At 40.3% G+C, this 15,776-nt stretch overlaps 1 protein-coding gene across 4 annotated transcripts in view; it reads left to right on the plus strand.

Moving 5' to 3' along the window:
- The window catches only part of sorcs2 (sortilin-related VPS10 domain containing receptor 2), a 187,712-nt gene that overhangs the window by 55,604 nt on the left and 116,332 nt on the right, over positions 1 to 15,776 (plus strand). For all 4 annotated transcript variants that reach the window (XM_079865607.1, XM_079865608.1, XM_079865610.1 and 1 more), the window contains exon 2: positions 12,492 to 12,559. In XM_079865607.1, coding sequence (XP_079721733.1) covers positions 12,492 to 12,559 — 68 coding nt within the window. The remainder of the gene's footprint in view (positions 1 to 12,491; positions 12,560 to 15,776) is intronic.

A 15,776-nucleotide genomic window follows, 5' to 3' on the forward strand; every position in this document is an offset into this window, starting at 1 on the left:
AAAAAAAGGACATTATTACATTGATTATCACATAGGACACTATGGACACTAGGTATATTTGGTTTTGTTTTGGTCTTTTAACATTTGTCTTGTATTTACAAATGCTGACCACCTTGAAACATACTGGAAAAAGACCTTACAGGGTGGTCCCACATTTACAAAGTACTGCTTGCCAGTAAACATTCTCCAGCCTGTTAAAAAAATATCTATCACCATATTTCTTTCCCTGCCATATGTTATAGAGGCCATGATAGGAGATTGCATAAGGCTATAATGTGAACAAGCTATAAACCAAATCTCTAGTTTAAGGAATAGAAGAAAGTTAAAGGGACAGTTCACCAAAAATAAAAATTCGATCATCCTTTACTCACCCTAATGTTGTTTCAATCGTGTATGATTTTTTTTTTCCTGTGGAACAAAACAAGATATTTTGAAAAATGTCCGTGTTTTTTGGTCCATACAGTAAAATTCATTGGGGTTCAATGATACTATGCATGATATTTGGATGTGTTCATGCCGAATAAAGAAAGTTTGGAACGACCAATTTTTTTTCTTATTTTGGGTGAACTATTGCTTTAAGAAATACCCTTTACATTTAAGAAATACATGATTTGTTTATGTGGATTAGTCTTAAATGGATTTAATAGAGAACCATCAGGCAGATGCTATGAAAGAATATGAAGAGGAAAAATTGAGTGAGAGGAAAGTTTTTGGGGTGAGAGTGCAGCAGTGAGGTGCTTTACTCTTGGGAGTCAGACCAGCTCGTGTGCACAGTTTAATGGAGTGATGAGGCCAAACAATACTTGATTCAATTAGCCATGAGAGCATTAGGCTGAGCTATAGAGATCTCTCTATACTCAACATGTTTACATTGCTCTCCTCTAAACCTTGTGTGGCCAGTATATCCCTCTTAATTACTCTCTCATCATCAGATGGATTCCTTTCTAGTGGTCAGTGTAATTTCCCCTAATCCAGATAAAGGCTCACATTAAAGTAATAGTTTCATATGTGCACGGCCAATCTAGACTTCTTGAGGCAGCACCAGTCCACATCTAAGACGACTCCATTAACTGAGGCAATGGCTTTTGCTTTGTTTGGAAAAGATTAGAGGTTAAAGCAAACATTGTGGGTTTTTAAATCAGAGGTTTTGTGTTTTCTCATGTCATCTGAAGCATTTTTTTTTTTAAATATAGCTGCATAATGAGTTTTTTTTTGTTCCGTCATATTTCACACAGTTTAAATATTACTTTTGTTAAACCCAAAAGAAATGAAAACTTTTATTCAGGAATAATCATTTCTGATGTTACAAAGGATTTCTATTTTAAATGAATGCTGTTCTTTTGAATTTTTTATTCGTCAAAGAATGCTGATAAAATCACAGTTTCACCCCAAAATATTAAGCAGCACAACTGTTTTCAACATTGATAATAATAAGAAATGTTTCTTGAGCAGCAAATCAGCATATTCGATTTCTGAAGGATCATGTGACACTAAAGACTGGAGTAATGATGCTGAAAATTCAACTTTGCCATCACATGAATAAATTAAATTTTAAAATATATTAAAATAAAAAAACTGTTATTTTAAATTGTAAAAATATTTCATATTTCATTTATTTTACTGTATTTTTATCAAAAGAAATGCAACCTAGGTGAGCATAAGAGACTTCTTTCAAAAACATTAAAGAAAATTACCAACCCAAACCTTTGAATGGTAGTTGTAATTTGATGTATTTAATAATGGTGTCTGTATCTGGCTGATGCTTTTCTGGACCAGGTAGGGTACAATGGGGCTAACAGGTGCATTTGACTTTATTCCCTTTTAAACCACTATGGAAAAAAATTCAGCTCAGCACTTTTCTTAACCGCTTTTGATGATGCACATGGAAATTTTGCTGATCCTTGACGTGATCGCAGGCAGCAACGCAAAGCTGATTCTGCGCTAAATTAATCTAATATTTAATATTTGTTTAAATGTTTTAGTTTTATGTAGCAAATGAGAATCTATAAAATTATTGTCTATATTTTGAGACAAAGGTCTTCATGTTAATGTTTTGTTCAAGGTAATTAAAGCAGCAGTTTTTCAATAACGGAAGAATGTGTAAAAGTGTCTGCTGCTGAAGGCACAATCTTTAACAGCTGGCTTTTCCATTAGTTGACATGACATGGTTAGATTCAGATATATATAACAAGTTGGGTGTCCAGCTAAGAGAATAATCATCATATTTATAATGAAACCATCATGTTAAAAATGTGATATGAATCATATAATTGTCACTGTTGAGCTGCATACAAAGGTATAAAGACAAAGATGAACTGTTCAAAAGTTAATTTAATAATAGTCGCAGAGTAATTCCAGGCAAAGACAGGCAAATGGGACCAGACAAAGGTGAACTGAAAACACAGGACTTAAATACACAGGCAAACGAGGTGATTAACGATAACACAGCTGCCAGTGATGACAAATCAAATCATTAACTATGATGACAATTAGTGGCAGGAAATGGTGCAAACTGAGTGCTAACAGGTTGATACTGTGACAATCATATAATAAAACATCATATTTATTTGTTACTAAAGCTCTATTCAATTATTATGGGATCTCATTCAATGTTTTCAGAATCTTTACTTTTAAATAATATTGTTTCTGAACATGAACATTTAATGACAGTATATTTATTGAGCAAAAATGAATTATTTTATTTATCAAAATAAACCGAAAATAGTAGGGATGCACCGATATCTGCCGAACTCAACCAGAGCGGCTGAGTCCATAGCCACTTTTAAGAAACGGCTGAAGACACTTCTTTTTCGACAGCACTTGATCCAGTAATACTAACACTTTCTCTCTACTACTCTATTCTGTTCTATAAAAAAAAAAAAAATAATAATAATAATAATAATGCGTTGAATTAAACTGAGAAGGGTCATAGCACTTGCATTTTGTTGTCCTACTGCTAGTTTAACTGCTTCTATTGTTCTCATTTGTAAGTCGCTTTGGATAAAAGCGTCTGCTAAATGAATAAATGTAAATGTAAATGTAAATATCTGATACCGATAATTTTTGGTACTCCCCGATACCGATACTGTAACCGATACCTGCATTTTCACTGCATTTGTAATTTTTAAATGTATTGGTAGAGAAACCAAAGGAATATAAATCATATTATTTGTAAATATATCAAGTTATTTTCATGCTTAATAAAGCCTGCTAAAATGCTTTGTATGAACTTCTGTTACTTTCACTGTTCATATTGCTCTATCATATTTTATCTTTCATTTAACAGTTACAGCACATATTTAGTGCTGCTCCAGAAGGGCTCAGTGCTGAGGATTGGGTCAGTGGTACAAATGTTTGGACACAAGTGAAATATCAATTATTCATTCCAATATTGATACAACAAAAACTATAGTAATCAAATGTGAAAAAAACACTGCATATTCATTACTGTATAAATTAAATATAGATGGTTCTTTTTATTTAGTCAACAGCAGTGATTAATTTATTTGTCCTTTGTTTGATTGAACATTTAAACAATGTTTGAACATTAAAACACAGCAGCAGGTTTTCTAGACTGCTGCCCCTTTAAGACCGAACACACGCACCCTATTTGAATATACTGTCTACTTTCACTTGAGATGTAACCGACTTTATTTACTAGGATACTTGCCAATACAGACGTTTTTACATAATTTTGTGTGAATTCGTCCGTTCAAGCGCAAGACATAAAAGACAATTCAATTCAGTATTCGCCCGCTGTCTGATACGTTGGTTGTTAAGGGCGCGTGCTTTGGATGTTTGTGTTGGAACTTCTTGTATGTGACACTTCTTCTTGGCCTGCAAACATCCTGTAAGTAATAGGCTAATGTAGTTATACATTACTCGTTATACACAAATCAGGTAACAGTTCATGTTTTACTTACATATACAATTTAGTTTTAATCTAAATAACACGTGCTGAGTGAACGATCAGCAATCAAAAGCATTCAACAGAAGTTCTTCTCTCTCTCTCTCTCTCTCTCTCTCTCTCTCTCTCTCTCTCTCTCTCTCTCTCTCTCTCTCTCTCTCTCTCTCTCTCTCGTTAACGTTAATAAGCTACATGCCTCGTTTTACTTTCTTTGCCATTGACATCCGACTGAACTACACTCTTTCCATTGATGTCTGTGAAAAAGGGATGCGCTCGACCAGCTCGTGCGTCTGTGCCGCTGCGCGCTCAATCCATTGCACATTTTTCTCTTATCAGCTCGTGTACCACACCTAGGTGTTCCTAATATTCCACTAATAAGATACGTTTACTTCATAGACAGCCTTCTTTTTTATCCCCATTATACTCTGTTGTCAGTGTTTCTTTGTCTGGACACAAGTGTACAAACGCTGCCTGGTCTCGGTTGTTGGTAGCCTATCAGAGCATTTTTACGAGTACGAGTAGGCTATACATGAGCTCAGTATCGGGCCGATACCGCTTCCCTAGAAAATAGTGCAAACTTTGCTAAAGTGATTGTTTTGAACAAGTATTAACTTCAGATATGATTAAAAACATATTATTTTAGCTGAGGTATTTGTATAAACAATGTGTACCTTTTGCCCCATGCTGGTGAGCCTTTTACCCTGTGTGTGGTCCACTTTTAACAACAACTATATTGAAAATCATCTCTTTTAAAGATTGACATCCATTTATAGATTGATGATTGCATGATTGAATCTTAAAAACTGTGATGTCAGATTAATGTACTTATTGTGTTAAAGTGTGAATTTACAGTATGTGTATTGAAAGTCAAGCAGCCCTTCATCAACATATAACAATTTGCCATAATTTAGTTAGTATTTTTAAAATTAAGTGAATATTAATTGTTCTTTATTCTATTTTGTTACATTTCTGTCATCCTTTGTCTCTTTCTTTGTTTCTCTTTCCCTTTGTTAATGTCTTACTTGTTCTGGTCCCACCCACAATTTTAACCCCATGAGTTTGTTTTGTTTCTTTGACTTTTAATTGTTCCATTCCAGTCATTATTTGTGAATTTATATGTTTGACTGGAACCTGGTGATCTGCAAACATTTTTGTTAAGCAGCGCCATGGCACATCGCTTCAGTGGAGCATGCAGCTTAATGCGGTCCGCCTTAAGGGGTCTCCGACGGAATGGGGTTCACATTCCACTGCTTCTTAAGACAGTCAGTTTTCAAACCAGCACGCAAAGCTTTGTTGTCGAGTCTGAACCTTTAGTATTTATGCACAATGTATTACAATCCCTTTTAATTCGATCCAGGTTTAGTCCCACAGCTTCGGAAACTCGTCCTTTGTATCCAAGATAAAAGTTATCTGCCCTCTGTTCACTCCACACAAGTACACAAATAAGTGAAGACAGATAACATTGCCAAATTTGTCAGGAAGATGCTTCAAGCTCTGAATGCTGATAATGAGACAGGACAGTTTCAGTGGAAGAATGATATTGGGATCATGTCGAATTTAAAGAATGTCAAAAAGAAATATAGATGGAAATGTATCGTCAAAAAGGAATTATTGCCATGCAGAGATAATAATCTATCAAAACAAGAGAGAGTTGGGGGTGTGGGAGGGGTAGATACAGACAGAATAATGGAGAGATATGGGGAATTGGGAATTATCACAACATAAAGGGATGATTGAGAGGAAAGGATTACTGTGTTGCAAAGGTGACAGCTGTTATGCCAGTAATAACAGCTGTGTCCACTATGAGCCTCTCTCACTGTGTCTGGCTGAGAAAAGCCTCCACTGTCAGCGTGCCAGGAGGCCTTGCCAGATCTTCTATCTGCAGAGTTCATTATAAGCCTACTTTTCCTCTTAGTTCATCAATGCACCGCTGCAGGCCATTCAATCAGGTCTCAAACGCATGCACACCACACTCACAGTTAGACCATCAAATTCAACAGTCTGGCTGGATTTCCAGAGAGTGATGGGAAAAAATTCATTGGGAAGAAACAACAGCTGGACAGTGGGTTTGCGGTCACTCTTTTCCTGCTATCAGCTGTTTTTATGTGTCACTCACATGCCGGGCATTTATTGGCAGTCAGTACTTAGGAAATGTAAGATATGTTGTGTTGATGCCGTACAAGGTATGTGTCAGAAACAATAATACAAAAAATCCAGTGAGACTGGTTTTTAAATGATGAGGTGTGACCTTTTTTGTGTTCACTTCATGTGATACGATCTGTACAGAGCGGATGCTATATGGCAAAACAAACTTTGGACATAAAGCTATAGTTATCTTGTAATGGATTGATTGATTGATTGATTTTATTATTTTTTTAAACCAAAATTGAGTAAAAGAGTTTCAGCCATTGTGCTCATTTTGGACTTACATTGCAGAGTCGCTGTATTGCAAATTAATGTAATTAATTGTTATGGCAGTAAGAATAAATATGTAGCTGCAGGTTGTTCTCAAAAAAGAATTGCATTTTAATTGCACATTACACGTCTAATTATACTTTAACATGAACTCTGCAATGGAAAGTGTGACATTATGTTAATATTCTTGTCAGTTTCTTTTGTTATTAAACATTGCCTGCATGCTTTTGATGAGTGAACCTCCTTGACTAAAGCAGATCGTTTTCTACAGACACATCTTTACAGTAATCCTCTCATAATCTCAAATTCCTGAGATTACCTAATCAATCAGCCTAGGATACTGTAGATCAGCATGTGTCACATTTTAAACTGGATTTCTCTCCAATTAATGCTGAGGAACATAAATTAGACTTGTTCATCATTCATTGGTATCCCCATTCCAACCGATCAGTCGTTAATTTGAGAGACAAGATGCAGTCATTTTAATTGTGAATGGCTTTCTATGTATCCTTTTGGATGCGTGTGGTCTCACTGCATCCGACGTGTTAGTTGAGGGATCGTACATTTTTGCAGAGTGATTCATTTCCATGTCTGGCTTTATAAGAATGACTTTCAGTACAGACTTGGTGAATTATTTTCCCTCTATCACTTGATTTACTGCCCTTCAATGAAACGCCAAGTTCATTGGAATGTCGAATAGTCAACTGAAGCCAGTGCTCTGTGCAGTCACAGTTCACATGTGGTATGTTTGCCATGGTGCTTTTTTCAATGGTGCCTCTTGTGGCATTGTGTTTGTTCATTCAAGGCTCGTCACAGGCTGGTTGACTTTTCCCTAATAAATGTCACCAACTGGTTGAGAAATGGCATTCTCCCAAAGCTACAAATAGAGAACTTTTTCTTGGCATTTTTTGGAGCAAATTTCAGGGAAAAACATGCACTTTTTCGAAGGATTGTTGAAGAGATGCACAGCCTGAGAAAATATGTCCACTCTTTCCTCTTTGGGTTTTGAAGCACTTCAGGCATGAGAGAATGAAACATGCAACATAGCCAGTAGGAGGAGGAAACACAACCGCAGACAGACATGGGAAAGTCAGGCGGTTCATCAGTGGCCCCCCTTGTGTCCTATTTGAATGCATCCCTACAGAAACATCATTTATTCAAAGACTCTCCTTTGAACAAGGCTAGAATCTTTTCAGATGTGTGTCTTTTTTTCAAGGGCAAAACAACATTAACATCAACACATCCAAAGAATCGACTGAGAACTCTAATATCTTCAATAAAATGTAGTCAGTAAGAGCAAATATTGCTTCCCTAATTTATATCATCTTTTTATTTACGATTCTGAACTCTGTCTCGTCCTCTAATTAGTACCAGATTTATGGTGTCCATAAAAGACACCCTGCAGAAGCCTGATGTGGAGGCACTGTACTTGCTGTCTTTCAAGCAAATTGCATTTTTTTCCCAGCATGTGATGTACTGCAGATATTTCTAGACTAAGATTTAGATGTAGCTAAAACCAGTTTGCCAAGCTGATATTCTGGGATGAGGGCCAGTGTGTTGGTATGAATGCACTGGGATCACAGCTCTTTCCCTCCGAAGGTCTCCGTTAGAGAGCCTGTCTGTTGCTGTGCGGTGGACTGATTGATGGCTACCTATCCTCCTGCTTCTATCGCCATTACTCACAGCAGCAGAAATCGTTCTCCCCCCAGAAGAACTGTGACCCCTCGTCTCACAACAGAACAGATGGAGAGACAAACTGTAGACCTGCCTTTTCTTTAGTGACAGCTTTTTTATGTCACTAAAGAAAAAAACATTTTGACTTATGGATAAATGATTTATGCGTAAAGGCTTCTGCGCCGCTGCTGGAAGGGTAGAAGAGGCGCTTTTATACTTTTTGTATCTTGGCAAGCCAAATCTGTGTGTGTAATGCTCAAGGCATTTATCTGCTTTTATGCAGGACAGTGATAGTGACAAATCCCAGGGATCTCTGCTGAGGTTTGAGAAAAAGCTCCAATCTTTCCTTTATCCTTTTTTGAAGCGCACATAGTGCCGTTGAGCATATTGTACCGTCTCAAGTGGTGTGTATAGAAGAGAACTGATTTTACAATCACACTTTTTCCTTTTTCACCCTGTGCAGCTTCTGCTCTCATTAATCCACTGGAAAGTTAAGTTGACATTTTCTTATAGAAATGATGTATTGATATTATATTGGTTATTGGGCAACATTAGATATTTTAAAGTTGGCATGAAATGAAAATTCATTCATTTTATTTTGTAAATGCATGTTATAAAACTTATTCTGAACAATTCATCCATTCGTCTTTGAGTGCAACAGCCATATCTCAAAATCCAGTCAACAACTGATGCATAGAACCAAGTCCCACCCTACTTTTTTCCCCTTTTGATAGTCTGTTACACTCAGATGTGTCATTTAACACTCACTCAAAGTTAATCTTAAAAACAAATTATTTAATTACACAGGCAAATGTGATCTTTAGCTAATCTCAAAAGGAATATCCATTTTATACTGTACATTTTAATGCTGTGATACCTAAAACCGCCTAATGCAATTAAAATGATTGATATTTTCAGTGTCTCAAAACAGTATATAATTGAAATATCATTGGTCAATCTCTATTTGAAATATATTCCATAATTGTACTTTTTGTGTTCTGGATCACTCTCAATAGCATGTTCTCCTGTGTAGACTTTACTGTTGTTTTTCTCCCTCTTCATCTTTTCGTCTGCTCTCTCTTCCACTTGATAAACTGATAAACTGAGAGGCTGCCACCAGAGTGTGTGTATTAAGTCACTTCCCATCATTCTCAGCTGATGTCAGCTTTGTTATTGCTCAAACTAAATGATGTGAAGATTATTCTCTGCATGCTGATGTCAGTAATGAGTTCAGTGGGCTTTGCTCTAAGCTGCTGATCATCAGTTGTTCTTTTCTGAGTGAAAGGCTTTGTTTCCAGTGGTTCATTAGCGTTGTGCTGCAGACAGCTGGGTGCAGACAGACTCTTTCCAAAGGCCACCATCTGACGCCTGTGCGGGGGCACTTGACCCCCTGGGTAGACTGGGAAGACTGTTCGCTGTGTAGCCTGATGCCGAAAGAGCTGCAATATACTGCGGCTAACTAATACGTTTGATTAGCTTCAGCTTAATTAGTTCAAAGAAATTGTCATAATGGTGTCTGTGTTGATGAATAGGGCAAATTCTCTTGTTGGGGATCACACTGTAGTATTTATTTTGGAGAGCACAAATCCAACTGGCTTGATGGGTGAATGTAGGCCGCTTATCCACTGTTTGATGAATGTTTTATTCATCACAGGCCTTCAAAAATCATAAGTAGAAAAATATTCTTGGTTATTCTTCCAGATACAGCTGTGTTTGCAGTAACAGTATAAAGCCTAATTTTCTTCAGTATTCCCAGAGAGAAAGGTTCTTTAAATTAGTTACAGATCACATCTGGTAAATAGTTATGTTCTTGACAAATTATGGCATGAATTGCCAAGAGGGTGTTTGGGGTGCCTGATGCCTGAGATGCTTTTCAGATTTGTTTGGATGATGGAAGTTGATGATAGACAAAGAGAACAGGACCAGACAGAGAGAGAGAAAGGAAAAGAACACGATATGTGTGGAATAGTAAAACACAAGAAGCAGACTCTGTTTTAACAGTTTCAATAAAGGTCAGATTGCTCACTTTTGCTCAAATCACAAACAAACCAAACAAACATGACAGTGTTGATTCACACATACTATTTGCACAATTACAGTAAAGACAAATTATTGATTTGGTTTGTTTATCTCTGTGGATTCATCAAAAACATTTAAACATATTAAGCAGCACAACTGTTTTCACCATTGATAATAATAAGAAATGTTTCTTGAGCAGCATCTCAGCATATTAGACTGATTTCTGAAGGATCATGTAACACTGAAGACTGGAGTAATGATGCTGAAAATTCACAAGAATAAATTACATTTCAATTTTTTTTTTAAATAAAAAAATGTTTTATTTAGCAAGATTTATGTTTTCACCATATTTTCGATTCAATAAATTCAGCCTTGGTGAGCATAAAAGACTTCTTTCAAAAACTTTAAATAATCATACCGACCCCAAACCTTTGAACGGTAATGTATTATTTTTTGTATTATTATTTATGCTATGAATGATTATGAATGTGGAACCTTAAAGAATGATTACACTGACTTTTGTGCTCAAGCTCACTTATTTTACTAAACTATACTAAAAAAGTTCATTTAAGTTTATTTAAAAAATGTAATTAAAAATGTATTAGAACAAAAAATATTTGGCCTACAAAACTTCTTGTAAAGTGCATTAAATACTGAATCTTTGATTTCAATGAAAAAAAAAAAAATATATAATTAATTCCGGCTTGATTGAAGGCACTTTTGAAAAATATATTGAAGTGACTGCAGGAATAATTTATTTTTTAATGAACTGGCTTTGGGTACAGCAGTTCAGTTTGAATCCTGCTATAAATCACTGTAAAAGCTTAAAATAGCTTTTCGCCCATACACTCCATGCTATTAAAAAACCTTTGCTTTTTGGCCCCTGGTCGTCTACAGAGAGAGGGACAAGCTCAGGACAATAACACTATCAGCCGATCCCCTGAGCAAAGCCCAAGGCTTGCCCGGTCCACAGGCTTCCTTCCACATTCCAATACCGACCTGTCAGTCACCCTGCCAAGGCCCTGAATCTTTCTGACCCTTTTTCCTGGCGATGCTTTTCCAGTGGGCTTTGCTGTCAGAGACCCAGTGTGTGAGGCAGCAGAGAAGATAAAGGAGACACACAGACACAAGTCATCCTCCTTCACTCACATTCTACTGATTTGTTACTGCAAACTCAGGCGTCCATAAATAAAAGATAGGATTGACTTTAAGGGATACACCTGACCCTGGCTTTTATACCTCAACCAGAGGAAGGCATTGCATGTGTGCACACACATGTGTCTGTGGGGAACTTCCTTTTAATTCACAAGATCTTAATGCACAAAATATAAAGCATTTTGTGTCCTTTACACAAACATAGTAAGTACTGGAAATGAAACCAGTTTTATAGAGAAATAGTGGGTTTCATTGTGAAAATACTTCAAGGCAAGTAGAATCACATTGCAGAAAGAATCTTTTGGTGGAGCTACAGTAGATCTGTGTTGTGTTGAGCAGTTTCTAAGAGTCTACTCAGCTTTTTATAAGCTTTGCGCTTGCTAAACTCCCACAACACAAAAATACATAGAGAAAGCCTACAACATAAATTATAATTATCAAGATGTCATTAAGTGCTTTTTCAGAGCTATCATTCATGTTTGGATTAAAACATACTAAAATGCAACTGATGTATGTATGGATTAGCAATACATATACTGCTTGTTAATACTGTTGTCACCCTACTTGCGTTATTTCATGTGATTTTCAATAAAATTTTATTACACTTGTTTTATGAGAAACACCTCATGAAGAAAATATATTGAAAAAATGCACTTTGGTGATGTCATCAGAAAATCTGACTTAATCTGATCTTCATCATCACCAGCTGGCACTTTAGTGATGATTCTAATCCAGACCAGTTATGAAAGACTTATATTGTGTTATGAAGTTACAGGTTTTAAAATTGGTAACCTGTTTTAGATAAAATTCCAATCTATTGGTTGTCACTTTAAGTTATCTATGTTTAATTGCAAATGCATCACAGGCCAACAACTTCTGTCAGCTCTTTCTATACTGCTAACTACATGCTGCCAGTTGAAGACAGTAACTTGGCATCATGCCGATGCGTTCATCAATACTATAGAAACTGCTTGCAGTGCAGTCAGTCCTATAAGAAAAAAAACCCAGTAAAGTTATTAGCATAAGTTAGGAAGATGATGTCCAGCAAGTGGTTAAAGTTTGATGGATCTGTCAAATGAGGTTAGCATATGTCGTTTTTAATACCACAAACACATCATGCCTCTGTGTATGTCTGAATAACATTTTCTCAGCAAAGAGAGTCTTTGCCAGACTAAAAAGTGTTCTGAATGTGTTCAAATTGCTCCATCTCACATACATTTTTTTAATGTAATTTTTGGACAGCACTGTATTTTTTAATATATGATAACAATTGTGAAAATATTTCAATTAATGTTTAATGACACTTTTTTTCTCTTTATAGGTCATCCTCATTCTCACTAAATATTACCATGCGGACTCCAACAAAGTTCTTGAGAGTTCCGTTTGGAGGTAAGTGACAGGAGATTTTTCTTTCCGGTCAAATCTTGGTTAAAACAGTTCAAACCATACAGACTCTGAGACAAAAGACTTCAGTCGCAGTAGGAGCAAGTTCCCTTACGAGAACGTTCTCTCGTACTGCGTTGCAAACGCTTATGGGAAAACTCCTTTTCTCGAGAATATTGAAGCCTTTATTTTAAAACGCATTTGCTACAGCACAGGCGAGAGCATCAGACCCACGTGAGTGAGCTGATAGGCTGTGCTGTGGGCAACTGCACGAACCAATGGCGGATAGACAGAAGCGCGCGAGCCAATCAGGGCGCTTGGCGCTCTGTCACTGTCAAGCGCGCGAAACTACACGTGACCATAACATATAAATACAGATAGAATCCGCCATTTGACAGATTTAATCTCCTTCAGCTCGACTCACCTCGTCGCTGATTTTCTCCGGTCGTAAGAAGCCCTCGTCGTGGAAAAGCCGTCCAGCGGAACAGCTTCGCATCCCGGCATCTCGCCAGCTGAGCGTTTCCCTGTGGCATCCGACGAAAAATTATATCCTTTTCATTGCATATTTATCTAAAAGAGCAAACCGCTGTTTTCACAGCGCGGCATAATGCCTCTCTCCATCTGTGAGAGCTGCGGGGTCTCCCTGCATGCATCCGACGGACACACCCAGTGTGCGGCCTGCCTCGGCCCTGAGCACGCCGAGGCAGCGCTCATGAAAGGCGGCTGCCAATTCTGCGACGGGATGCCTGTCTCCGTTCTCCGTTCAAGGCTGTCTTCGACGGTGACCGATTCCGCCCACCTTCCGTCTTCGGCGCCCCACGAGCCCCGTAGGAAGAAGCGGTGCGATCAGAGGCGTCCTGAGCGCGGTGAGTTTAGCGAGTGCACGCCGGGCCTTTCTCCTCGTGCCTCGCCCACGCCTTCTTCGCCTGTCCTGTTCTCTCGGAGCGAGCAGCGCCCCTCGTCTGAAGCGGCTGGACTCGTCTCTTTCGGCGCATCTCCGGATGACGTCGATGACGCACTTTCTATGGCGGCATCTGAGAGCGAGGATTGGTCGGGCTCCGCGGACCCCGCCCCCCCCTCTCAGCTAGAGTTTTCTGATACTCGAGCGAGCATTGACGCCGAACTTCTCCGTGTCATGTCTCGCGCTGTTGACGAGTTGGGACTCGATTGGCTTTCTCCAGCTGAGCCCGCCAGAAGCCGCCTCGATGAATGGTACCTGCCGGGGCGCCAGCAGGCCCCTCGTCAGCGCGCCGCTCCATTTATGCCTGAGGTTCACGAAGAGCTCACAAAATGCTGGCGCGCGCCCTTTTCAGCGCGAACGCGCTCATCTGCCTCTTCTACGCTCTCCACTGTTGACGGCGCTGAAGAGAAAGGATATGTGTCTCTCCCCCCACTGGAGGAAGCGGTCGCTGCACACTTATGCCCCCCCACTGCAGGTAGTTGGAGGTCTAAGACGGTGCACCCTTCTAAGCCGTGCAGAACTACTTCGGCCATTGCCAGCCGCGCATACGCTGCCGCCGGTCAAGCCGCCTCTGCACTTCACGCCATGGCGACGCTTCAAGCCTTCCAGGCCAAACTTCTCCGTTCCATGGATGAGTCAGGCCCGGACCCAGACACATTTAAAGACCTCAGGAGTGCCACGGATCTGGCACTGAGGGCCACGAAGACCACCGCTCAAGCCCTGGGCCGCAATATGGCCAGCCTAGTGGTAATGGAGCGCCACCTCTGGCTAAACTTAACCGAGATCAGGGACGCGGATAAAACTGCCTTCCTCGACTCGCCCGTCACAGCCTCAGGTCTCTTCGGCCCATCTGTCAGCGGCTTCGCCGATCGCTTCACTGAAGCTCAGAAGGCTTCCAGCGCCATGAGACACTTTCTACCAAAGCGCTCCAGCTCAGTCCAACGGTGCCCCAAGAGCACGCCGCGACCTGAGAAAGTGGTGTCCAAGGTCCTCCAGCCCCGCCCAGCGGCTGAGACCAGTAAGCACATGAAGCCAGCGAAACGGTTCCCGTTCCCTAAGCGCCAGGGCCCGCGGCCGAAGCTGACGCTCGATCACGAGCCCAAGAAGCCGTCCTAACCGGCACAAAGAGGGGTCACTGTCCCGCTGCGGCCGGACCAGCCCCAAAAATCGCTCGACTACTGCTCACGGCTCCCTCTTCAGTTCAGGCGGCTGCAGCAGTTCTAAATGCAGTTCATGGGCCCGTCACATGTCACGCACCCCTGCAAACAAACGCTGTTTTAACAGCGACCCACACAAAGCACAAATCGAGCATAATTTCTCACATGCATACATGTCAGTCCGAGCCCCCCACTCTGGGTGTTCCAGATATGATAATGCCTCTAGCTCTGCGGGCTCTAGCTTGGCAAGCTATCCCCGGAGTTTCAGTATGGGTGATGAACATCATAAAGCATGGTTACTCGCTTCAGTTCGCCCGCAGACCACCGCGTTTTCGCGCGGTTATACAAACCACGGTAAGGGGCACATTGAGTCATGTCCTCCGCACCGAAGTGTTAAGTCTGCTGGCGAAAGGGGCCATCGAGAAGATCCCCCCTTCTCTGAGCGAGTCAGGTTTTTACAGCCGATACTTTCTTGTTCCAAAGAAAGACGGCGGCCTGAGACCCATTTTAGATCTCAGACATCTGAACAAGGCTCTCATGTCACGGCCGTTCAGAATGCTCACGACCAGACATATCCTGGCGCAGATTCGCCCAGGCGACTGGTTTTTCTCAGTAGATCTGAAAGACGCTTACTTTCACATTCAAGTGAACCCCCACCACAGGCCATTCTTGAGATTCGCCTTCGAGGGGCAGACATACCAGTACACAGTTCTTCCATTTGGACTGGCACTAGCGCCTCGTACATTCACGAAGTGCATGGATGCAGCTCTCTCCCCCCTGAGACAGCGGGGAATGCGCATCCTAAACTACCTCGACGACTGGCTCATACTGACCCAGTCAGAGGCGGAGTCACATACTCACAAAGCCTGGCTCCTCAGCCATCTAGAATGTCTAGGGCTCAGGGTCAATGTTGCAAAGAGTGTTCTGTTGCCCAGCCAACGTATCACGTTCCTGGGAACAGTTCTCGACTCCGTACTTATGAGAGCATGGCCCACACCGGCCCGTGCTCTAACGATTCAGCAGCTCACGGCATCGTTCATAGAGGGCTCTCTTGTACCCCTCAGAACGTTTCAGAGGATCCTTGGCCTGATGGCCTCTGCATCAT

This window comes from Squalius cephalus (assembly GCF_949319135.1).
Source record: "Squalius cephalus genome assembly, chromosome: 3".
Taxonomy (NCBI): Eukaryota; Metazoa; Chordata; class Actinopteri; order Cypriniformes; family Leuciscidae; genus Squalius; species Squalius cephalus.